We start from the raw sequence: 26,292 nt of genomic DNA on the forward strand, positions 1-26,292 counted from the left end.
TTCGAACGAATGCACTCCTATGTTCATAGCAGCGCAATTTACAATAGCTAAGATCTGGAAACAGTCCAAGTGCCCATCAGCGGATGATTGGATAGAAAAGCTGTGGCACATCTACACAATGAAATACTACGCAGCTGTAAAAAGAAGGATCTCTTACCTTTTGAGGCAACATGGATGGACCTGGAGTGAATTATGCTAAGTGAAATAAGCCAGTCAGAGGAAGACAAATATCACATGATCTCACTATATGTGGAATGTAATGAACAAAATAAATTGAGGAACAAAAATAGGTCCAAAGACATGGATGCATGGAACAGACTGACAGATTTTAGGGGGGTGAGGGGTGGGGGGTGGGGGTGGGGGGGGCAGAGGGAGGATGGGAAGAGATTAACCAAAGATGCATACAGAGTGTCCCCCCCCCCAGATGCACACACACTTTAACAACTGATAGCTCAATTTTGAAAATGAAATGCATTTTAATAAACACTGCTTTTATAACTATTCAAAGTGTGTATACATGGTTTGGGGACACCCTTTACATGCATAACCCATGGACACAGCCAATAGTACTGTGAAGGCCTGGGGTGGAGGCAGGAGGGCAAAAGAGGGGAGATGGGGAACATCTGTAATACTGCCAACAATAAAAACAAATTTAAAAAATAAAATAAAATAGTAGTGGAGAATCCCTCTTCTGCAAGCACCGCCCCCAGCTGTGACCCTGGGCTGCGGAGGACGCGACCCTGTCCGGGTTCCTCTCCAACGCACCTCCCCACGCCCCTTGCAGGCCCCGCGCGGGCACACAACGCCCTGCCCCTCCAGCCGCCCAGCCGGATCCCGGGGCGAGGGCGGGACCGCGCGGGGCGGGGACCCCAGATACGCAAGGGGCGGGACCAGTCACGGGGCGGGGACTCTGGTGCTGGGGACCCACCGGGGCGGAGCGCGGCGGAGTGTGGGGGCCTGTGCGCCGGGCCGGGGGCCTGCTCGCTGGGCGGGAACGCGGGAGCCGGGGCCTGTGCGCCCGGCCCGGGGAAGCGGGGCCGGGGCGTGGCCGGAGCTGTGCGTCTCGGCGCCCGGGCGGGGCGGGGCGGGCGAGGCTGCGGCGCCGGGGCCTGCGCGCGGGGCGGGGACCCTGGTGCCGGGCGTGGACGCGGAGACGCGGGCCTGGGCTCGGTGCGGCGGGTTCCACGCGGAGCCGCTGGTCCCCGCGCCCTGCGCCGGCGGCCTCGCCATGTTCACCTTCGTGGTTCGCGACGAGAACAGCAGCGTCTACGCCGAGGTCTCCCGGCTGCTGGTCGCCTCCGGCCACTGGAAGAGGCTGCGGCGGGACAACCCCAGGTTCAATCTGATGCTGGGCGAGCGGAACCGGCTGCCCTTCGGGAGACTGGGTGAGCTTCCCCGCGCCCCCCGCGCCCCCGCCCCGCCCCGGCCGGCCCGCTGGAGCTGGCGCTTTTGTGTTGAGGCCACAGATCTCCCCCGTCTCTCACCCGGCAGAGGAGACGCGGACCCTACGGGTCTGCACCATCCTTCCTAAGAGTCCCCGCGCGGCCCCCTGACAGTGGCCCGTCCCGCACATCCCTCGTCAGGTGGGACCCCCGCCCATCTCCCGCCAGACGCCCCCCTATCCCGGGCCGCGCGCCCCTCTTCTCATCGCCACGCCTGATGCGGGCTGAGCGCCGGGCGGGAGCTCCTCGGAGCCGGTGACATCTGCTGGGAATTGCTCCGGCCCGAGGGCGTGGGAGGGACACTGTGCGCGGTGACCACCCCAAGGATTCTGCTCCCCGGGGCTCAGATGACCCGCCAGGGGGCTGGGAAAGACCTGAACTCCCAAAGCAGGAGCTTCGGAAGGCCGCCAGGGAGGGGCGAGACGTGTGATTTCAGCCCGTCCTTTAGCTTCACCAAAGAACGCGTGCTCACAAGTGTGGGTCACAGCGGGCGTTGCACGCAGGCTTTACACGGCCGGGTTCTCCCTCTGCCCTACTTCATGCACAGGGTGGGAGCTGGCTTGGCACCACCAGGTGCACTTTGCCAGCTGCGGAGGGGGCGGGGGGCGTGGACCACCCCCCTCCTCTTTAGATGACGTCATCCAGAAGTTGTGCAGGGACTTCAGCTCCCATCCACTGACCTGCGTGTAGCCTCACGGCCTCTCCTCCATGCGCTGTCACCAGGAATTGCAGCCGCTGCCCTGGCAGCCATGCTCCCTGCCAAAATCCCCTGGGGGGCTGGGGGGGGAGCAGATCATAGGCCAGAGACCCACGCAGAGACTGGAGAATGAAGACAAGCCATCTCTGCTTTGGAGGGAACCAGGCAGAGCATATTTTGTGTCCATGAGAGGAAGCAGTTTCTAGAAATAGGTGTGGTCAGGATGGGGAGGGCAGGGACAGAGACTGAATCGGGCCTTCAGGGACCAGCTGGCTGCCGGGGGCATGGGACCCTGTGCAGCCTGTGGCTCCGGGAATGAAGGGCGTGGCAGCACAGCCTGGACTGAAGTTTCTTTCTTTGGAATGGACCGTGAGCCACTTCTTTATTTCCCCCACCCTCACCCCACCCCCACTTTTTAATGACTGTACAAGTTTTTGATGCAGGGAAGGGTTGGTTCTAACCCCCAGAAATCTTGGGATATGGGGAATTTGCCTGGTGATGAGCTGTCTCCCCCAGAAGCCCCTGCACAGGGTAAACCTCCCCTGGAAGGAGAAGAAACTGCTTACAGTCGGGAATGCTCATTTCCTCTTTGCGCCGTCCACTTCCCTGCCTGCCCCACTTCCTTCCTGTCCGCGGTGCCTGCTGTCAGGGCTTAGCTGGGATCCTAGTGTCAAAAGCACACCTGGATCTGCCGGGGCTGAAGCGGGCGATGGCCCTGCTGTGGTGCTCGGGTCTAGGGAGAAGGAGCAGAAACCACCCAGCAGGCCCACCAGGTCGGCAGGTGAGCAGGAAACGTCTGGCGTTGGTGGAAAGGGAAGCAGCATCCCACAACCTAAATGCTTTATGCCTTCCCTGTAGGCATATTTTCCTTTTGCTTAAAGTGCACCACACAAACCCCCAGGAAAAATCAGGTAAAGGCTCAAGATGCCTGGGCCACGGGGAGAGAGGGGAGGCAGCCCAGGTGTGATCCAGGGAGCTGGTGACAGCCAGGCCGCGCCAGAAACTGTATTCAGTTGTCTACTCTTCTCAGATCAATTATTCATACGTCTGGCAGCGTCAGCTCAGACTCCCTTTCTTCGGTTTTACTTTTGTTTTTGTTGCTGGAAATTCAGTGCATTTGGTTAGGATTTTAAACTAAACCAAGGCTTTTGTTTTTATTTGTATCCTTTCTGCTCTAATTGAGGGAGGAGGGGACTTGCCATAAGATCTATTGAAAATGTGTTTCCCTGTCGGGTGATGTACAGAGGAGAGTCCTCAGGCTTTAGAGTTTGTGGATGTGGCCTTCCCACTGCCCCCCCTCCCCCCCGCCTTCTGGTGGTTTTCTTAGGAGCCCGAAGAAGCAGGTGCACTGGAGGCAGGAGCGTCCATTCTGCTGCCGCCCCTGATGGCTGTGGGGAGAGGCTGGGAGGTCAGGAGTGTGACTCCGCTGCCATCCTTCTGTACGGAGATAACTTACAGTCTGTGTGTTAAGCCAGGGAGGGGATCGGGAGAGGGGGAATAGAAGGGCAAACAGGCAGCAGTGGTCTCAGGCAGCTCTGGGATAGTGATATTATAATCTCCCCCACGGGGAGGCTGAGCGGGCCAGTGGGATGCTGAGGCAGGGCAGTGCCAGTGCCGGGCAGCAGAATCGTTCCTGTCCAACCCCCAGTCCTGGAAGGGAGAACACGCTGGGCATGACACAGCTGTTCCCTCTCCTGAGCTGGGTGCCTCCCGGGCCTGGACCCCTCTGAGCCTCCCTTTCCTCCACAGGTCACGAGCCTGGGCTGGTGCAGTTGGTGAATTACTACCGGGGGGCGGACAAACTGTGTCGCAAAGCTTCTTTAGTGAAGTAAGTGTTCCTTAAAACCTTGATTTTTTTACATAAATGTTGTTCGCTTTCATCACAAAGCACTTAAGGAAGAAATGTGGGGTTATTTTTAAAGGGCAAAATACTTGTATTTAAAAAGCCAACACATACCCGTTCTGGAGCTTCCTCTAAGCTACTTGGATTGCAACCCAGAATTCTGCCATCTAGCACTTAACAGAGCCTGTCTGTCTGCCTGTCTGTCTGTTTGTCTCTGAGGTGAGGCTCCCAAAAGCAGAGCCTGGGGTGGGTTTATGGTGTAAGTGATGGATTGGGATGTATTTTGTACTCCAGCATCGGTCAGCCATTGGCTGTAGGCAGAAGTGGGGCATTTCTGGGCACAGCCTGTCCCTGGAGAAGGGGCATGCACACGACCTTGGCAGCTGCTGTCACGGGAGCCAGGGTCCCCTTAGGAAGGACACCTGGAGGGCGTAACTGCATCTGCTGCACCGCCCCTCTCGGCGAAGTTGGGTCTGTCAGGTGTCATAAGAACAGTATCTTAAGGTAGAGGAAGCGATATTATCTGCTGATCTTGTGATCCCAGCTTTCCCTCTGATTAGTTGAGGCAAATGTCCTCATCCCTCTAAGTCCCACTATGTCCCTCCTAGGCGATTGTGAGGATGAATAAAGGTGATGTGTGTAAAGTGTGGGGCACAGGGATTTATAGGGAGCATTTGGCTCTGTGCCTCAGTTTCCTTCTCTGTAAATTAGGGACAATAATAGGAACTGCCTGGGGTTGTTGTCTGGATTGAGTTAATGTATGTAAAAGCTTTGAATAATGCCTGCCTCAAAATAAATAAAAATATATATTTTTAAAAATAAAGGTGCAGTCTTCACAGGAATATGCCCCCTTTTTGTTTAGACTCACTGGCCCCAGTGACTTAGTATCCACTTCTCTCAGTGAAGAGTCCTCCTGATTTGTTGGCTACTCCTAAGGGAGACACGCTTTCTGAAGTCTTCTTCTTTTTTTTTAAATATTTTTTTATTGATTTCAGAGAGGAAGGGAGAGGGAGAGAGAGAGAGAGAGAAACATCAATGATGAGAGAGAATCATTGATCGGCTACCTCCTGCATGCCCTCTACTGGGAATCGAGCCTGCAACCCAGGCATGAGCCTTTGATCGGAATCAAACCCAAAAAACCCTTCAGCCCACAGGCTGACGCTCTATCCACTGAGCCAAACTGGCTAGAGCTGAAGTCTTCTGATTACACATTTATTACATATTAGATGCAAAAGATTCTTTAACTAGAACTAGAAGTGAGACACGATTGTCCAGATTATCCCTTTAGAAATTAATATAAAATGTTTATTTAGTATTTTTTCTACTATAATTTTTTCCTATAAAGATAAAGGTAGAATTTTGCTTTTATGAGTGAGAACAGAGGATGCTGTAGGAAACTATTCTGGGTATTTGCATATTCAGCAACTATACTGAGGGGGAGTGAGAAGTGCAGGACCGCACGACCAGGTGTGAGTAGGTGTCTGTTCTCTGGGACCTTGGACAGCGCCCCATCGGTAAAAGGGGACTGATGGTGATCACACCTGCTCTTGGCCCCTGGTGGCATGCGACACAGTCTGTGACAATTTGACTTATGCAGACTGGGCTTGCTCTCATCTTCACAAGTGTCCTTTATTCTCTCGGGACTGTAGTCATTCCAGGAGGTGATGCTTCCCTTTATCATTTTGTCTCTTTCCCATGATTTTGAAAGGGCTTGAAAGGGCTCAGAGAGTTTAAAAAAAAAAAAGGCATCTTGGATCGAAGCTCACAGAGGACAGCTGGATTGTGCAGGGCCGTCGCAGCTGAGCCAGGATGATGCCAGCCTGTACCCAGAGGACCAGGGGCAGTGCCACAGGGCAGCCCCCGGAGGGTTTCCACTAGGATCCTACCCTGGGCCCTGGACTGCAGGCACCTTCCTGCATCACGACAGGGAGTGTCAGAAATTCATCGCGGCCCAAGGCCATAGACTCAGAGCCCTGAGGGGCTTTTCTTCTGGCTCAGGTTTCGGACTCTCTTTCCCTCTTGTGAGCATTTCTCCCCTGGAGATGTAACTAAGCCTCCAGGCATGATTTCTTTCCAAATGGGTTTATGAGGAAATGGGACAAATGCAAAGAACTTCCTGCAGAAACTGGTCTTGGTTTCCTACAGGCAATGAAGGTGACCCTGTGGGCCAGCGCTGTCCAACCCCAATAGAATGCTAGCCACGTGTGACTTCAAATTTCCTAGCCACGTTAAAACTAGTACAAAGAAACAGGTGCAATTTATCTTAATCATATATTTTATTTAATTAAAGAATCCAAAATTCCATTCTGATATGTAATTAATAGAAAAAAACGAGTGATGTATTTCAGATTTTGTTTTTATACCGAGTCTTCAAAATCTAGTGTGTATTTTACATTCCCAGCACATCTTAATTCAGGCACTAAATTTTTATTGCAAACCCCTTATTCTGTATTTAGATTTCATAACAATTTATGCTTAAAAAAAGATTTATGTACCCAATTTGCTCCATCTATGTAAAAATTTTTCAATAACTGAATCAGATACCAAGTAAACATTTTTCTTTAATATGCATGCACAATGCCAAAACAGGGTCATTTTATTAGAAGAACTAACTTGGGTTTAAAACAAATGTATATTTTCAAAACTATGTCCAAGTTAAATAAATTCACCAACTCTTGTGTTAACTCAGTAGTATACTATCAAATTAAAAGAGTACTGAATAAATTGAAAAGAACTCTAAATGTATTAACTTCAACCAAATGTTTTTCAAAATTTCCCTTAGTTTTGCAGCTACTTTGCTGTCTGTTACAATTAAAAATCTTCTGCATTTGAAGTCATGTTATAAAAATATGTAAAACCATTATTTTTGACTTGTATTCTAAAGTCCCAACAAAAATACTATTACTTATTTGGCTGGATCATAAATAAAGTTTTCTTTTCCCTTCTTTTGAACTTTAAAATTAGCTTGTTTATAGCAGTGTGAGAATCACACTGCCATTTTTAATCTTTTGGTTATTGGGTGAAATAATGAAATATTGAAAATAATTATTTAGCCCCTAGTCGGTTTGGCTCAGTGGAGAGAGCATCGGCCTGCAGACTGAAGGGTCCTGGGTTCGATTCCAGTCAAGGGCACATGCCTGGGTTACAGGCTTGACCCCCAGTAAGGGGCGTGCAGGAGGCAACCAATCAATGATTCTCTCTCACCATTGATGTTTCTCTCTCTCTCCCCGCTTCCTCTCTGAAATCAATAAAAATATATTTTTTAAAAAGTGATTTAGCAAGCATTCCTTTTATTTCAAGAAATTCCTTTTATTTAGTGTTTTAATGTTGCAGAACTCTTTCCTCTGACTATCCTTGGCAAAGAACACAGCATCATTAAACACCGCCTTCTGTTTCGTGCGACAGGTCTCTACTGGCGAGTCATGGTAGCGATGGCAAGCACATACTGAAACAGGGTCGGAGTTGTATCCACGATACATTCCAGGGAGTGGGCTTCGGAAAGCTGAGTGCAGATGTTTCCAACATGTGTCAGACCGTAGAATGCAGTAATACGGGAAATATCAGTCTTAAAATCCCAGTGAATCCAAATTTTAACTCAACCCAGCTGGAGCATGCCTGTCGTGACAGACACGGGTTTTTTGCCTGTAGGTGGAACTCGCCTTTGACAGATGTAAGTGATGAAAAATGAGCCACACGGCGAGCTTGATATTTTTAGCCTTCAATTTGACAGTGTTTTCTCGTATATTTGTAAATCCTTTGAGGGAACAGATCCAAAGTGTTAATTAGGCAGTCTTTTATGTCACACCACTTATTTAAAAAAATTTTTTTTTAATTTTCAAGTTTTGAACCAATCTTTATTGTTAAAAATGTTTTATACTCTGGAGGCAGTTACTTAACTGGCTTGACTAAAAATTGTTCACGTTCTGTAAAATATGTTTTTTAGTCTTATTTCCTCAAAATAATTTCTATTACCACATTTTTATCTGAAGTGCTTTTCTTTTTTTGTGTAGAATCCAAGTCATTTTATAGCTGACCGAAGCTACAAGCACAGATCTTATTACACATTTGTTTCCATTGTTTTGTTGAATATTTAATTTGAATTTCAGCCACTAATTTCATTGATTCTTTTTGACTGTTGAGAGGAAGATCAACTTCATTATGTATTTGCTAAAAATGTCTCATGTACACTCTGCCACAACAAATTGCAATTGTTTGTCATTCGTTGTAAAATTTGTGTCATACCTTCTGCAACTGCTTTCTTCCCTGCTCCTCCCTCCCCCCCCTGCCCTTACTGTTCTGGTTGTAGTTCTAGCTTCTGTGTCTCGGTTCAGTTCTGTTGCATCTGAAGTTTACCTTTATTTTAAATTTTAAAATTGTCCGTATTTATTTTTTTAACTAGACAAATTTTACTTTAGTTGCCAATTATGATTTATCTAGCTGTCCCTGTAACTCATGCTGTCTGCATAATAAACACATCGCAGTGTCTCATTACCGCCTGGAAAGAGCCCACATGGACCGAGTCAGCCCATTGTCCCCGAGTGGAACAGTGGTGTGTTTATGGTGATGCAGCAGTGCGCCTGGCAGCGCGCGCCGCGACACAGCACGTCAGGCCCTGCAGTGGTTAAAGGGAAATGTCCTCCTGCCAAAACAATGAAGTTGTGCTTAATGGACAAATGTTTTGCAAGGCTTTAGGTTTTAAGTTAAAAACTAAGCTAAATGTAAAATTCGGTTCCTCTGAGCACTTGAAATGTGTCACCCTGGCCACATTTCTAGGGTTCAGAAGCCACATGTGGCTAGTGGCCACCCTATTGGACAGTGCAGAGAGAGTTGAACTTTCAGTGAGTTAGAAATGCATTTGTCCCTTTAAGTTTAAGTAACTCAAATCCTGTTGTCTTCAACTTTAAAATAACTTTATTTTAAATCTCAGTTTTAAATTTTCTTTCATTATTTCTGCCATTTGCGCACAGACTGGGTTTTGCGGGTGAATTTAACAGAAGCTTAATTTTCGCAGTTCTGCAGAGGATGAGCCCAGCTTAGGGAAGGCCCGTGATTGGCTCTTGGCTGGCTCTGACCCTGGGGAGGGAGGGCCAGGCAGAGTTAGGACTTGGGAATTAGGGACTTGCATTGTGCCTGTGTCTTACGACCTGAGTGATGATGGGAAATGTACTCACTTTTGTGTGGCCCAGTGTCTGATCTATGAACTGGGATGCTGGTGCCTCCCCCTCAAGGGACCGACTGGAGAGTAGATGTGGTGGGAAGCCCTTCGCAAGCCCCGCTGTTTATTAAGTGCCTCGCCCAGAGCCTGACTTTATCTTCTGTTGTGTCATGTAATTTGGGGGCAGGAGGTACATTTAGTTATGACCACTGGCGTCCAGTGTCCCTTTAGAAAGATTCCTCCTTTAGTCTGTCTTGAAGCCAGGAATGTGTTGGCTCAGGATTATTTCAAGTTAAGTTTCCTTGGAGATGATACACACACACACACACACACACACACACACACACACACACACTCTAGAGGCCTGGTGTATGAAATTTGTGCACCAGGGTGGGGGGTGGTCCCTCAGCCTGGCCTGTGCCCTCTCGCAATCTGGGACCCCTTGGGGGATGTCCTCCTGCCGGCTTAGGCCTGATTCCCCCTGCCTAAGCCAGCAGTCAGACATCCTTCTTTTAGTCCGGGGCTCTCGCAGTCCAGGACCCCTTGCTCCTTACTGCCCACCTGCAGCAGAGGCAGGAGAGGCTCCCGCCACCGCTGCTGCGCTCACCAGCTGTGAGCCTGGCTTCTGGCTGAGTGGTGCTCCCCTGTGGGAGCACACTGACCACCAGGGCGCAGCTCCTGCATTGAGCGTCTGCCCCCTGGTGGTCAGTACACGTCATAGTGCCTGGTCGTTCTGCTGGTTGTTCTGCCGTTCAGTTGATTTGCATATTAGGGTTTTACTATATTGGTTTACATATTAGGGTTTTACTATGAAAAGATATATATATTTCAGAGAGGGAGGGAGAGGGGAGAGAGATAGAAACATCAATGATGAGAGAGAATCATTGATTGGTTGCCTCCTGCATGCCCCCCGCTGAGGATCGAGCCCACAACCCCAGCATGTGCCCTTGACCGGAATTGAACCCGGGACCCTTCAGTCCGCAGGCCAATGCTCTACTCATTGAGCCAAACCAGCTAGGGCTGTAGATACATTTTAAAAAGAGCTGAGGTTCTGGACATTGGGTCCCTTTTTGACCCAGCTGACACATGCCTTTAAGTTTGCATGGATAGCTGTGTGCAATCTGTAGGGCATTACAGATCGGTCCAGGGAGGGAAGAGCAAAGACTGGGACAAGGAGACCAGCTCCCAGGCCCTGGTTACACGCTGCCTCCTTGACGAGCTCTGGAGGTAGCACTGGCTTTTCTGAAGAGAGTGACCGATGACTGACCCTCTGTCGTCTGCCAGGCTCATCAAGACGAGCCCAGAGCTGGCCGAGTCCTGCCCATGGTTCCCCGAGTCGTATGTGATCTACCCCACTAACCTCAAGACCACGGCTGCTCCTGCGCAGAACGGAATCCACCCACCGATCCCTAGCTCCAGGACGGACGAAAGGGAATTCTTCCTGGCTTCTTATAACAAAAAGAAGGAAGACGGAGAGGGCAATGTTTGGATTGCAAAGTCATCCTCCGGTGCCAAAGGTGAGTTGGCATTGCCGTCCCTTAGGTTCCCAGGGCTCTGTGCAGTCGTACGCTAGACATTCACAATGTATTTGGATGAGTGACTCTTCTCATCTGAACCCTGAGGGTAGATAGCACAGTTAGTTACATAGTCTTAAATGTTAATCTACATGCTAGAGACTTCTGCATGCCCATCTCCATACAGGTACTCTGCAGCTAGGTCCTTTCCTGTGAGCTCCAGACCCACTTGCACACTCTTGGGCATTTGTCCCAGAGAAAAGAAAACATGGCCATGTAAACCCTGTATGTGATGGTTCACAGAAGCTTTATTCATAATAGCCCCAACTGGAAGCAACTCAGATTCCTTCAACAGGTGAAGGATTAAGCAAACTCTGGTGAATCGACCCCACAGGATACTGCTCGGCAATAGAAGGGAATGATCTATTGCTGAAATCAGCAACTTGGTTGAATCTGCAGGGAATTATGCTGTGTGAAAAAAGCAACACCGATTCCCAGAGGTCGCATAGTGTATAATTCTATTTATATAACATTTCTGGAATGACAAAGCTATAGAAATGGAGACCAGATTAGTGGTTGTCTGGAGGGTGCTATGGGGAGGGAAGCAGTTGTGGTTCTAGAAGAGAAAATTGAGGGGTCCATGCAATAATGAAACTGTTTAGAATGGACAAAGATACTTGCAAATCATGTCTCTTATGAGGTGTCTGCATCCAGAATGTATAAAGAACTCATATAACGCAATAATAAAAAGACAAATAACCCAATTAAGAAGTGAGCAAAGAATCTAAATAGAAATTTCTCCAAAGAAGACATACAGATAAGAGTAAGTACATGAAAACATGCTCGACATTATTAAGCATTAAGTAAATGCAAATCAAACCACAATGAGGTACCACTTCACACCCACTAAACTGGCTATAATTATGAAGACAGATGACAGCAAGTGTTGGTAAAAATGTGAAAAAATTGGAACTCTCATATATTGGGGGAATGTAAAATGGTACATCAATTTTGAAAAGCAGTTTGGTAGTTTCTAAAAAGTTAAACATAAAATTACTATATTATTCCACTCCTAGGTATATTCCCCAGAGAATTGAAAATATATGTCCACACAAAACTTCTTTGCAGATTTTCCTAGCAGCATTATTCGTAAGGGCCAAACAACAGTAGAAACAACTCAGATATCCATCGATTGGTGAATGAATGAGCAAAATGTGATGTATCCATACAATGGAATGTTATTCTGTCATAGAGAGGAATGAAACACTGCCACATGCTACAACATGGATGAACCTTAAAAACATGATGCTCTGCCTGGGTTGTGGGCTCAATCTCCAATGGGGGGGGGGGGGCATGCAGGAGGCAGCCGATCAATGATTCTCTCTCATTGTTGATGTTTCTGTCTCCCTTTTCCTCTCCCTTCCTCTCTGAAATCAATAAAATATATATTAAAAAATAAAACATGATGCTCAATTTTAAAAAGCCAGACACAAAAAAAGGCTCCATACTGGATGATTCCATTTATATGAAGCATCTAGAACAGGCAAATCTATAGTAGGTTAGTGTTTATCAGGGGCTGGGGTGAGGAAGGAATGGAGGACTGCTGATGGATGTAGAGTTTTCAGGAGGTGATGACAATGTTCTAAAATAAGGTTGTAATGATAATTACTGGAATATACTAAAAACCATTGAATTGTACTCTATAAAAGGGTGGGTTTTATGGCAGGTAAATTATAGCAGGGAAGCTGTTAAAAAGGATATTGTGTCATTTATGTAATGTTGATGGACACTTTGAATGTGTCCAGTATTTTTCTGTTACCAAACTGCAGGGGATCCACTTGCATTTTTGTATCTATGCCCTAACCTTCCTGGTGTTTCCATAAGATAGGGCGTTAGACGTGGTCACAGGCAATACAGCGCCTTTATCACAGCAGGCCGTGATCCATAGGAGAACGGCGTTTATTTAGGGCGCCTAGACCTTTACAGTGTCTTTAGAAATGAAACTTCATGGTCGCAGCTGGCCAAGACAGTGTTTACAACCCTATATGGAGGAAAAATTGAATGACCCTGGTGCTTTGGTGGGCGGAGGGGAGAGTGTGAGAGAGTGGACCAGGGAAGGGTGGAAAAAGGAGAGTGAGTAGGCCGACCAGAGCCTCCTGTCTGTGTTTTACTGCTGTCAGTGTTTCCTCCCGGGCCTTGCAGGGAGCGGTTCCTCTTGGGACGGACTGCACTAATTTTCGTTTTAATTTTACTGGTCAGGTGAAGGCATCCTCATCTCCTCGGACGCAGCCGAACTTCTGGATTTCATAGACAACCAGGGCCAGGTGCACGTGATCCAGAAATACCTCGAGCGCCCTCTGCTGCTGGAGCCGGGGCATCGCAAGTTCGACATTAGGTAATGCGTCCATGCAGTGATGTGTGGCGAGGAGGGTGAGGTGCAACGTGAGGAAGTGTTTGGCTGTGTTTAATACGTTACCAACGCTGAGCACAGCCGAATGGAACTGAGCTTCTGTATCTAATTCTCTATTTTTCCTTCAATATTTTTCTTTCTAAAAATATGTTACTAAGATTATGGGGGTTTTTTGTTTGTTCGCTTACTTTTTTTTTTTTTTTTTAATGAAAATGACTTGTGGATCCAAAGGGAAGGGCATAAACATATGAACCTTGCACCTGGTATATGGCTCAGTTGGTTGGAGCGTCCTCCCTTACACTGAAAGGCTGAGGGTTCAATTCCCGGTCAGGGCACATGCCTAGGTTGCAGGTTCCGTCCCTGGTTGGGGTACCAATTGATGTTTCCCTCTCACATTGATGTTTCTCTTTTTCTCTCTCTCCCTTCCTCTCTCTAAAATCAATAAACATGTCCCCAGGTGAGGATTAAAAAATAATACATACATACATACATGCATACATACATGCATACATAAATGGGCCTTACAATGGGAGAGAGGTACACGGAACATGTAATTCAGACACAACAGATCATGTGACCCGGACAAATAATATGTCCTGACCTTATTTATGTCCTACTTTTTGAGGATTTCATGAACACATCTCAGGTTTGTGGACTTTATTTTCTGAGCAAAGAGCCTGGCAAGAAGAGGTGAGGGGCTTTCTACACCTGCATGACCCTCAGCCCAGCCTGCTTGTGGCCTGACTGTTGGCTCTTCAGAAAGGACTTGGTCTCAGCTGCCTTTATGTCAGGTCAGCTTTAGGATGAACAATCTTCCTCTTAAAATTATTTAAAATGACCAAACATGCAAATGGAGGTTTCGTAGATTAACCTTTGAAGCAAGCCCATCAGATCTCTTCAAAACGCTGGCTCTTGAATGGCTCTGAGTCCCCTTGTCATTGATGGTGACATGTTTGGTTTGATCATTACAGTGCTAGCCCACTGTCTCAGCTACTTGTTGTGGCCTGCCTGCATAATTTAGAACCTACCTTCTTCCTCTACTTCCCGCCAAGAAAACCAGGGGATGATAGAGACGCCTGATGTGAAGGAACTTTGGAGGACGTGAGTAACTGTTTTCGTTGACTTGCAGAAGCTGGGTCTTGGTGGATCACCAGTACAATATCTACCTCTATCGAGAGGGCGTGCTGCGGACTGCGTCAGAACCGTATCATGTTGATAATTTTCAAGACAAAACCTGCCACTTGACCAATCACTGCATTCAAAAGGAATATTCAAAGAACTATGGGAAGTATGAAGAAGGGAATGAAATGTTCTTTGAAGAGTTCAATCAGTACCTGAGCAGTGCTTTGAACATTACCCTGGAGAATGCTATCTTAGTACAAATCAAACATATCATAAGGTAACATAATTGTATCTTTTTAGTTATGTGTGTCTTGGAGAAGCTTTGGGAGTTTGTGCCTTTCAAGGAATTATTCCATTTAAGTTGCCTAATTTAAAGACAAAAATTTTTGGGTAATATTTCTTTTTTTAAAATTAAATCTTTATTGTTCAGATTATTACAGTTGTTCCTCTTTTTTCCCCCCATCGCTCCCCTCCACCCGGTTCCCACCCCACCCTCTGCCCTTAACCCCCACCCCCCGCCCACTGTCCTCATCCATAGGTGCACGATTTTTGTCCAGTCTTTTCCTGCACCCCCCACACCCCTTTCCCCCCCGAGAATAGTCAGTCCACTCCCTTTCTATGCCCCTGATTCTATTATAATCACCAGTTTATTCTGTTCATCAGATTATTTATTCACTTGATTCTTAGATTCACTTGTTGATAGATGTGTATTTGTTGTTCATAATTTGTATCTTTACCTTTTTCTTCCTCTTCCTCTTCTTAAAGGATACCTTTCAGCATTTCATATAATACTGGTTTGGTGGTGATGAACTCCTTTAGCTTTTTCTTATCTGTGAAGCTCTTTATCTGACCTTCAATTCTGAATGATAGCTTTGCTGGGTAAAGTAATCTTGGTTGTAGGTTCTTGGTATTCATCACTTTGAATATTTCTTGCCACTCCCTTCTGGCCTGCAAAGTTTCTGTTGAGAAATCAGCTGACAGTCGTATGGGTATTCCCTTGTAGGTAACTGGGTTTCTTTCTCTTGCTGCTTTTAGGATTCTCTCTTTGTCTTTTGCTCTTGGCATTTTAATTATGATGTGTCTTGGTGTGGTCCTCTTTGGATTCCTTTTGTTTGGGGTTCTCTGCGTTTCCTGGACCTGTAAGTCTATTTCTTTCACCAGGTAGGGGAAGTTTTCTGTCATTATTTCTTCAAATAGGTTTTCAATATCTTGCTCTCTCTCTTCTTCTGGCACCCCTATAATTTGGATGTTGGTACGCTTGAAGTTGTCCCAGAGGCTCCTTACACTATCTTCATATTTTTGGATTCTTTTTTCTTTTTGTTTTTCCGGTTGGGTGTTTTTTGCTTCTTCATATTTGAAATCTTTGACTTGATACTTGCAATCCTCTAGTCTGCTGTTGGAACTCTGTATAATATTCTTCATTTCAGTCAGTGTATGCTTAATTTCTAGTTGGTCCTTTTTCATAACCTCGAGGGTCTTGCTGGATTTCTTGAGGGTCTCACTAAGTTTATTGGTGGTTTCTAGAAAATTCTTGAAAAACCTTAAAAGTGTGGTTTTGAACTCTATATCCAGTAGTTTGCTTTCCTCCATTTCTGTCATTTGTGACCTGTTTCTTTGTCTCTGCATTTTTTATGCTTCCCTGTGTTGATAGAGTGGCTTTCTGTGCTAGGTGTCCTATAGGGCCCAGTGGCTCAGCCTCCCCAGTTACCTGAGGTGGACACTCTTGGTTCACCCCTTTGTGGACTTTGTGCACAGTCTTGTTGTAGTTAAGCCTTGATTGTTGTAGGTATCACTGGGAGGAATTGACCTCCAGGCCAATTGGCTGTGAGGCTCAGCTGTGTCTGCAGTGGGAGAACTTCTGTGCTGGAGACACCCTTCTGGGGCAAGACTTGCTTCAGTGGGGCTTTGGTGCTCACTGAGTCTGTCCCCTGAGTGTGTCCCTTATGGATCTGAGGAGTTGTAATCTGGATGGTCCCACTCTGACCACTGGGTACACTGGCTCTTGGATCTCTAAGGAGGTGCTAACTTACCCTCTGCCTGAGTCTTCCCAGCAGGAGCCCAGCTGTGAAGCAGTGCAAGCTGCTGTGGGGCCTTGGGCCTTCTTTTGGATGTTTTGGGTTTCTCTGACCCAGCTGCAGTTTGTTAGGTAATTTTAGATCTCAGAGGGCCAGGTCATTCATATGCAAAAGCCTCTGCACACAGCTTGTGTGGGGCGGGGTCTCAGGGGATCAACAGGATGGAGCAAGCAGCTATGGCTGCTCTCAGTCCTGCCCGAAGAGGCCCCGCTTCTCAGTGTCCCGGTAATCGCTGCAAGCACCTCTGAGAGAAAGCCGCCCTTGAGTTCTGACCGATGCCAGACAGTCCAGTTTCTCCCGTATGAGTCTGGGTCTCCAGAGACTCACCCGGAACTGGAGTTCAGAGCAGTCGGGAGCTTGAGACTCCCTCCCAATTGAAAAAGACAACTGTGTCCTCAGTTGCCAGCCCTTTCCACGTGTGCCTCTGTACCTCTGCACTTTACTTCCGCACCTCCTCTGAGTCTCAGTGTGCTTTTCTCTTTCCTTCTAGTTGTAGAATTTCCACTCAGCCAGCCTTCCTGTGGTTCTGGATGATGTCCTTTTTGTCCTTTAGTTGTATTTTTGAAGTGGTTGTGAGAGGCAGCAATTTCTGGTGTTTACCTATGCCGCCATCTTTGGTAATATTTCTTTATTATTCTTTTCATATTTGTGGGATCTCTAATGATGTCACTGCTTTCATTCCTTATATTGGTAGTTTATATCTTCTCTCTCTATTTCTTGGATTCATTGGATTGGCTAAAGGCTTATCAGTTTTATTAATCTTCTCAAAAAGTCAGTTTTTTGCTTGACTGAGCATCTCTATTGTTTTTGGTTTTGTTTTCTTTGATTTGTGCTGTTTATTATTTCCTTCTGCTTTTGGGGGGTATTTAATTTTTTTTTCTAGTTTCTTTGTGAAAGGTTAGATCATTGATTTGAGAGACTTAATTTTTTAAAAATATAAGCATTTGCCCTAGCTGGTATCTTTTTAGTTATATCCGCTCAGTGGATTGAGCGTCGGCCTGTGGACAGAAGGGTCTCAGGTTCAATTCTAGTCAAGGGCACATGCCCAGGTGGCATGCTTGATCCCCAGTAGTTGGCATGCAGGAGAAAGCCAATTAATGATTCTCTCTCATCATTGATCTTTCTATCTCCTTTCCTCTCTGAAATCAATAAAGATATGCTTTATTAAGAATAATAAAAATTAAAATATAAGCATTTAATGCTATCAGTTTCCCTTGAAGTACTCATTAGCCATACCTCAGATGTTGCTATGCTGTGTGTTTTTTTCATTTTATTAAAATAATTTCTAGTTTCTCTTGTGACTTCATATTTGACTCACGTGTTATTAGAAACTTTGGCTTACTTTCCAAATATTAGGGGATTTTTCCAGATATCATTCTGTTACTGATTTCTACTATAATCCCATTGTCATCGGAGAATAAAGTTTGTATGGTTTTGTGTCTTTAAAATGTGTTAGTTTCGTGTCCTAGAATATGCTCCATCTTTGTGAATGTTCCGTGTGCACTAAGAATAACATTTACTCGCTCCGCTTAGGCTTGTTCTATTAATGCGACTTCGGTGAAGGTGGCTGCTGGTGCTGTTCACGTCTTTTATATCCTTGCCGTTTTCTTGTCCCACTGTTTATTGTTGAGAGAGAAAAAATCAAAGTCTCCAAGTGTTTGGATTTTTCTATGTCTCTTTTTAGTTTTACCAGTTTTTGTTTTAAATAGTTATGAGTTGAAGATCTATTATGAGGTGCATATACATTGAGAATTGTTGTCTCTTTTGGGAAAATTGATTACTTTATTATTGTGTAGTATCTGTCATTATTTCTGTAATATTTCTTATTTTAAAGTTGGTTTTTTTATTAATACAGTCACTCCAGCTTTCTTTTGATTAGTGGTATTTTCTTTCTATTCTTTTACTTCTATTCTATTCAACTGGACTCTGGTAGACAACGTAGAGTTGGGGTTTTTATGTGTTTTGTTTTGTTTTGAATCCAATATAATAATCTCTGTCTTTTTATTGGTGTGTTTACACCGTTTAAATTTAATGTAATGATTGGCTTGGTTGGATTTATGTCTACCATTTTATTATTTGGTCGATTCGTTCCCTCTTTCTTTGTTTTTATTTGCTTTCATGTCTCCATTTCCTGATCTCTTTATAATTATTTGAATATTTTCAGAGTTCTATTTTAATTTTCCTGTTGAATATTTGGCTCTATCTGTCTGTCTATATTTTAGTGGTGATTCTAGGGATTAAAAAGTATATGTATCTCATGTTTCAGTCTTCTTAGAATTAATAATTCACCACTTCACATAAAATCCAGACATAACATTATACTTCACTTGACTCTCCCTCTCTGTGTTATAGTTGCCATGTGTATTACATCCACATACATTGAAATCTCTACCACATAATGTTATAATTTTTGGTATCAACCATTATATACATTTTGTTATGTAGATAGTCAAGTTTGGTTTTTAAAAAATATAAGGCCAAACTGGATAATGTCTATAAAAAACACATTTAAGTATAAAATAAGAAAAAACATTTTTATTTACCCATATATTTGCTTTTCTTTTTCTCTTTTCCTTTAGTCCCGAGGTTCCAGATTTCTCTCTGGTATCATTTCCCTTCAGACATTGTCATTTCTTTTAGAGCCGTTCTGCTGGTGATAAGTCCTCTTAATTTTCCATCATCTGAAAAAGTCTTTATTTCTCTTATTCCTGAAGGGTGTTTTCACTGGAATTACACAAACATAATGTCAATCACAAAAATAAAAAAATAATAGCTGTATACAAGATGCATACAGATTGATTCTATTCATATAAACTGAAAAACAAGCAAAGTTTAGTAAACACATTATTTAGAAGAAGGTACATATGTGGTAAAAATAAAGAAAGAAGCAAAAAATTCAAAAATAGTGATTTTCTCTGGAGAAAAAGCAGGAGGGACCCACCCACGGAGGAGGCCTGAAAGTACAGGTGTGGGTACACGGATGGTCATTAATGCTCCGTGTATTTTAGACTCATTTTCATTAGCATATTTATTTTGTCTTCATTTTTAAAGGACATTTGCTCTGGAAACAGATTTCTAGGTCAGAAGTTACTATTTCTTTAGCACTCTGAAGGTGGCACCATTATCTCTGGCTTCCATTTTTTTCTGCTGAGATGTCAGTTGAAATCTTAGTATTGCTTTTAATGATTTTTTACTCTGTTTTTAAGGTTAACTTTTGTTTATTTTATAAATTTTACTATGAGATGTGTATAGTGTATAGTTTTCTTTGTACACATTCATAGTGCTTCTTGAATCTTGGAATATTCATGGTCAAAGCCTGCATAGTTGCCCTTCTAACTGTACGGTTGAGTATAAGGACAGCTATCTGTGGTCATCTCAGAGTCATCATAACATGTTTTATCACTAAGACTGGAGGCCCAATGCACGAAATTCTGCAAAGGGCTCGGCCCTCGCAGCCCCGGCTTCATCTGGAAGGTCGTCTGGAAGGACATCTGGAAGGTCGTTCGGCTGTCTGGTCTAATTAGCATATTATGCTTTTATTATTATAGATTATTATAGATAGGGATTGGCCCCCACTTTCAGTTAGGGGAAAATCAGAGAAGATCTTCATAAAGCAGAAAAGGCCTATGTATTCTGGGATGGCTTATTATTCGTAAGCTCCTTATGTAATTACCTCGTTGGCCCACCTCAGCACCAGGAGTAGGTATTATTTTACCTCCTACTTTATAGAAACCAAAGCTTGGCTCCAAGAGCTTAAAACATTGACCAAAATTCTGGCCTCGGCAGCCTGACCTCTGACCTCACTTACTTATTCACTACGTTTCTGAGATTCACTTTCAACCTTTATATTTTTTTTCAAATGTTTGTTTTTAGTGCATATTCCATTTTTCTGTTTTTCCAATTTTGGAAAACAGTAGTTGATGCTAGTAACTATTCTGTTTCAACATTTATGTAGTTTCAATATATGTAGCTCTTCAATCTTTTAATGAGTAACAGTTTGGCAACAGGACTGGAACAAGCAAAAGAAATGAACGAGGCCAGTAGTCTTTGTGCCAATTCTCCCCTCACTGGCTGACCATTGGTCCACTTCTTTTCTATGGAAAAAGTACATGAAAGTGTTTTATTTATTATTAAAAAAAAAAGGTGGCAGCCGCCGTCCTGTGGGAGGGACCCACCTTTCCGGGGCCGGGTGACAGCTCGGAGCTGGGAAAGCAGGCTGTGTTTGTAAAGACATGCGTGGTCACAGGTCTTCTCACAAGTTGCTGGGTAAGTAGCATTGTCTTGAATAATCTGTCGGCGACAACTTTAAAGGAGAGAGGACGCCAAAGCCTATTTATGGCAGCCCCTTTCATGGGCAGTCCTCTGGCCCATCTCCGGCCCCTTCGCCCTCGCCCCCTCTCAGACAGCTCTCCCCCCGCCCGCAGGAGCTGCCTCCTGAGCGTGGAGCCCGCCATCAGCACCCGGCACCTCCCTTACCAGAGCTTCCAGCTGTTTGGCTTCGACTTCATGGTGGACGAGGAGCTGAAGGTCTGGCTCATCGAGGTCAACGGCGCCCCTGCTTGTGCTCAGTAAGCCTCACACCGCGGGCTGTAGCAGGTGGAGGCTGGGAGGCCTGTCTCAGCAAGGCCGTGCGCTCCGTGGCCCTGGGCCGCTGTCAGGGAGGAAGCGGCAGGACAGGAGGACCCGGGGACGCTGCTGGCAGGGGCTTTGCAGGGACGCCATGGCCTTGGGAGGGGAGAACCGGACGGTGAGGATTTCCCCATGTGTGTGGAGCGGTTCGACTGCTCGGGCGGGCGGCCGCTGCTGGGAGAGCTTCAAACACGGCTAGAGACTGCGGGAGGAGGTGAGCGGGCAGGGTCCTGGAGCGGAGATGGTGACGACCAAGAAGGTCGGGCTCCTCGGGCAGCAAGTGGTCAGAGAACCACGGAGATGCAGTGGAGCTGGGACTGAAGTGTGGCGTGTGCCCAGGAGGAGGGAGCGCTTTCAGAAAGGGGCACGCACCAGGCACCAGCGGAGCCTTGCTCATTGCCAGGCTCTGGGTGGAGCGCAGTGGGCGGACCCTGCCCTGGGTGGGTAGGGGAGCTCCCATTCCTTTGGGGGAAGCGGCTGCAGGTGGCATCATGTAGTGCCGTGAGGAATGACGGAGGGGACGCCGCACATGTGAGGGAGAGTCGGTGGGACTCGATCCTTAAAGGCTCTGTCTTTCCGAGATCCACGGTCATCTTCTCCTCCGTGTCCACATCCTGAAGAAACAGATCTTCCAGAGGGTCAGCGGGAAGTCCTGCAGAGATGAGTGTGCTCAGGGCGGTCCGCTGCAGGAGAGAGACGGGCAGACGCTGCCCGAGTGATTACTGTGGGAATCATATTGTTACACGTCCGCAATCGACAGTCAATAGGTTCTGTGGTTTAGGTGCATGACTCTGAGAGGGGAGGCCTTCTGGACTGGGGGTGGGGCTTACAGTAAGGCGGCCTGGAAGCCACGAGGGACCCGGGGACCCTGAGAGGCCAGGGGCAGGGGATGGGCCAAGCCCCCATTTTAGTAACAACCATCAGGCCTCACACGCCTCCTGTCACTGTTCCTCAGAGGCGGGCGGCTGCGTGGTTTGCGACATAGAACCTCAGGGCAGTGAGAAGGAATGGGGTGCGGGGAGAAGGTCCTGCGACGGGGAGGGTGGCGGCAGGGACGGCATTGCCTTGGGAGGGGAGAACCGGATGGTGAGGATTTCTCCTGGTGGAAATCGGGAAGCAGGACAATGAAGGCCTCTGTTTTCCTAGGCCGCGTGGCCCGGAGCATAATCAGAAGTGAGTTTCTCTCGGGGCCACACATTTCTGGTTTTACTCCGCGTTAGAGCCAGTCCTGAGGGATAGTCTCAGCCCATGAGCGGCCCCATGAAGCGGGCAGACATCCTAGGGAGTAGGCAGGGGTGGAGGGCCTCATCGCTATTCTGAAGTTTTCCTCCTCAGCTTTTCTGCTTTGGTGCTTCCGTTGTCTGGATTAAGTCCAGAGCCCGGACGTGGCCTCTGGGCCGATGTGGCCGGGCCAGTGCCTTGTCTGCAGCATCAACCTGCACTGATCCACCTCCCCGCACCCCTGACTCTCGCTTCTCCCTGCTTCTCCTTTCATTGCGCTGCCCTCTCCTCCCCACCCAGCTCACTCTCTCTCTCCCTCTACTCCCTCCCTCCTCCATTGTCTTTGTCCCTGTCTTTGCCCTCCTCCATCCTCTTTTCTACCCTGTCCCCATCCTCTGACCTCACTCATTCCCCTGGCCTCAGCTCAGCTGACACTCATGGGGAGTCTTTCCTAACGTCCCCTCAACCGCAAGGAGTGGGTGCTCTGCGTGGGGAGGCCTGCCCTCCGTGTCCCCCGCACAGGCAGCAGGAGGGCCCGTCCACTCTGCTGGAATTGCCGTCTTCCCTGCGGCTCACGTCAGCGTGGGATTCTCTGTCCGTGCACCTGCGAGGCCTTCCAGACGCGTCATCTTCCCACGGCGCCTCCCGCCGTGTTTGTGTGGACGGCGGAGGCCAGCTGTATCAATGTGGTCAGGGGGTGGAATTTCCAGGGCAGATCCTGGTGAGAAAAACTTTGGTTTCTCGCTTGCACGTTGGTGAACTTCCTCAGTAACATACTTTTGAACATGTTTCAGGAAGCTCTATGCAGAACTGTGCCAGGGCATCGTGGACATAGCCATATCCAGCGTCTTCCCGCCCCCCGACGCCGAGCAGCAGCAGAGCCAGCCGGCCGCGTTCATCAGGCTGTGACCGGAGACGCGTGGGGTCCTGCTCCAGGAGAGACGCCCCGTGGCTCCACGCGAAGCCACAGTGAGAAAGAGGCAGCTCGCAAGGCTGTGATGGAGGAGGGAGTGCGAGAGCAAAGGTGCCCACAAGGGGTTCGGGTGGAGCTCTCTGCACTGCTACCCAGACTTGAAAACTGCAACGAATTTCCCTGAGGGGAGAGCAAGACGTTCTTCTAAGGGGAAAGCACGGGGATTCGGTTGTCGTCCTTGAAAGCAGCAGATTTCTATGCTAAGGCCGTCCTTGAAAGCAGCGCCTCTCCTCCCGGGGCCACTGGACCTGTGCGTGCGCTCCGTCTGCTGCAGCCCTCGTGCCTTAGCTCGGTGCCCAGCTGCAACTTCTGTCCCGCGGGGACTGATGCTAGAGCATTTGGGAAGCCGCCCTGTGTCCCTGCTCTTCCCCCCTGACACTCTGCCTGGGAGACTCTGGACCGGGCCCTCGGTTCCCTGCTGTGCGCTGCCTGGAAGGGCAGGGCGTTGTCCTCATCCCGTTCCTGAAGGCGCTGGGTCAGTCTCCGGTCGGGGTGGGTGTGGGCTGGGCACCAATATAGCACACGCTGCTGTCAGTCTGCTCTCTGCATGTTTTAGAAACCGAGCAGCAAGTTTGCCACAAGCCTGCAAGCATCAAAAAGCATGAGGGAAAAAAGACAATGCCTTGCTTTGCTTCATCGTTGGGTGTCCTTGAAATATGATGGGTCTGTTATCTTGGCTTGAACCAGAATTCATGCACTTTTGCAAAGTTCCTGGGGGTCAGGAGAAGGTAGAATTCCCCTCCCCCAGGTGGCCCTGCCCCTGACACAGGGAGCTCCCACCATCTCCTTCTTCTCTCCCAGCACCTGCTGTGGGAGCTGGAGGGGGTGGTGTTCCAGCGAGGAGGCTCTGCCTCAGGGAGAGGCTGTCAGTGAGTGTCTGTCTGCCTGAATGGGAGCGTCTCTCAAAATGAGAAAGATGAGGTTTTAGAGCTTCACACAGCGTCCTGTAGGTCAACAGTTGTGTCCTGTTAGGGGTGGTGTGGTTTGCCCTGGCTGGATCGGGGAGCATTCTGCAGGCTTTTCAGGAGGCCACGTTACCAGCAGTGGGAAGAACAAGATGCCACGTGTGTTCGCTGAGCCGAGTGAAGGGGCCCTTCTTAGAGCGCCAGGATCCCAGCAGACCCATGGGCAAGGCCCCTGCCACTCGGAACGTGGTGTGTGCTGCCTTCGTGTGTATGTGTACTCCGTTACTCGTCCTCCTTGCACACAAAGAAAGCAGTTCTGCAGTCAGGAAGACTTTGTGAAAATACTTCTTATTTCAGAGAGGAAGGGAGAGGGAGAGAGAGAAACATCAATGATGAGAGAGAATCGTTGATTGGCTGCCTCCTGCACATCCCCGACTGGGGATCGAGGCCACAATCCAGGCATGTGCCCTTGAACAGAATCAAACCCGGGTCCCTTCAGTTCGCAGGCCGATGCTCTATCCACTGAGCCAAACCGGCTAGGTTGGAAAGACATTGTTAAAAAGAGAAGAAAAAGCAACTGTTCCTAAAATTTGATGAGATGTGGGAGCTTACATGTGGGCAGAGGATGTGAAGGTGTGATGTTGTGGGGGAGAGGAGAAAGACCCGGCTGGGTGGGCTTGCATGGGGAATTGGAACTATAATGCCGTGGTTGCTCGCTCAGAGGACAGATCGTGAAGTTTGCATGCAGAGCACAGTGAAACTGTCAGTGGTTAAAGTCGCTCCTGGAGGCCCGACGTGGCTGCTGGGTTGGGGTTGGGGACTTAGAGCGTGGCCAGGTGCACCCACTTAGAGAGTGTGGGGTGCTGGCTTCTGCGAGCTGGTAACGGGGAAAGTGTGGAAGATTTGTGGGGCTGTCCCACGGGAACACGGATGTGTAATGACCTTTTGGACCTAAGTTACAGGAATATTTGAGAGCTTTCCAGCAGCTACAGCGCCGGAGCTAAGAATGCAGATGTTAGGAAGTCTGTGACTCTCGATGGATTTTCTCAGAAACCTGATTCAGGAGCACATGTATGAGGGAAGTGAGGCTCTAAAAAGAAAATGATACCTCATTCCTCGCGTGTTTTCAAATACATGTCTACTTATCTTTACTTCTGATTAGGGGGTGGTTGGCTCGGAACCGTCGCATCCCCTCCACGCTGTCCTGGCACAGGTGGTCCTGCCTCGCTGCCCAGTCAGTCTTCCTGTGCGTGTCCGTGTCCACGTCACCAGTTGCTGGGGAGGGGGGCGCTATTCATGGGTGATGTCGACTCCAGTCTTGGCCCCGCCATTGGCTGCTCAGTGTTGGATGAGCTGTGACCTCTCTGTGCCTTAGTTTCTTGTCTCACAGAAGAGATTGTTGCCAGACCTGGGACTACCTCACAGGCTTTAGTGAGGACAGGTGAGATTAGGAGGACTCAGGAGCCTTCCGTACCAAGACTCCTAGTGCTGGCTGTGTGCTGGGACCACACTGTGCCCCCCTCCCCACCCCGGCGACTGACTCAGAACCTCGGGCAGCAGTGCGCACCACGCTGCTGGAGAAGGAAGGGAAAACACATTCTTATCACCTGAGAGGAATCCCGTAGGGCCCAGGGCTTTTAAAGGTTCCTTTTGGAAGAACAGGCCTCTCTTTCAGAATGACCAGGTGTTGACGTGTGTGTTCACGCGACAAGTGCCGTCTAAGCCGTTCTCTCTTTGCTTCTTGTCAAACATGCCTTCATCTACTGAAACAGTCTGTGAAGACTTGGCAGCGAATGTAAACAGACAGGAATCTATAAATCTGCTGAATAGGCATTAAGGCCATTAATTATTGAGAGAAAAGCCCCTTTCTTACAAGTAACTCATGTGATGTTTAGAGCTCAGTTTTACCCAGAACATTCAAGTGCCTCGGTGTCTGTGTGGTACAGTGGAGCAGGTGCGGGCACACTTGCCGCGGACACGCTGTTCCCCCGCGCCTTGGATGTTTCTCACGGGCTTGGAGTGAGCGGCAGTGCTGGGAAGGTACAGGATCCGCAGCACCCACAGGGGAGTGAAGCTACAGCGTGTTTAACTGTTGAGGTTGTCAGGCTGCGGTGCATGTGGGGGGCGGGGGCGGGGCTCTACCGGAGACGACAAGGTCCCTGAGTGGCCCCACAGCATGGGGGAGCCGTGAAGAAAATTCAGTGATACACGGACTCTGTACCTAAGAGGAAATGACTTCTGAAATAAGGTGATGTTATGAATGTTTAAAATGCCTGGAGCATTAAAGTGAAGTAATAACATTTCAA

The 26,292-nt window shown here is 47.7% G+C and overlaps 1 protein-coding gene across 1 annotated transcript; it reads left to right on the top strand.

Moving 5' to 3' along the window:
• The first annotated feature begins 934 nt into the window (after positions 1-934).
• TTL (tubulin tyrosine ligase) lies at positions 935-26,292 on the top strand. Its single transcript, XM_059659183.1, has 7 exons — positions 935-1,385; positions 3,889-3,967; positions 10,422-10,654; positions 12,911-13,046; positions 14,191-14,460; positions 20,683-20,826; positions 22,903-26,292. Exons 1-7 carry the CDS (start codon positions 1,229-1,231, stop codon positions 23,015-23,017), a joined length of 1,134 nt encoding a protein of 377 aa, XP_059515166.1. The 5' UTR covers positions 935-1,228; the 3' UTR covers positions 23,018-26,292.

Source organism: Myotis daubentonii, chromosome 12, assembly GCF_963259705.1.
Source record: "Myotis daubentonii chromosome 12, mMyoDau2.1, whole genome shotgun sequence".
Classification (NCBI taxonomy): Eukaryota; Metazoa; Chordata; class Mammalia; order Chiroptera; family Vespertilionidae; genus Myotis; species Myotis daubentonii.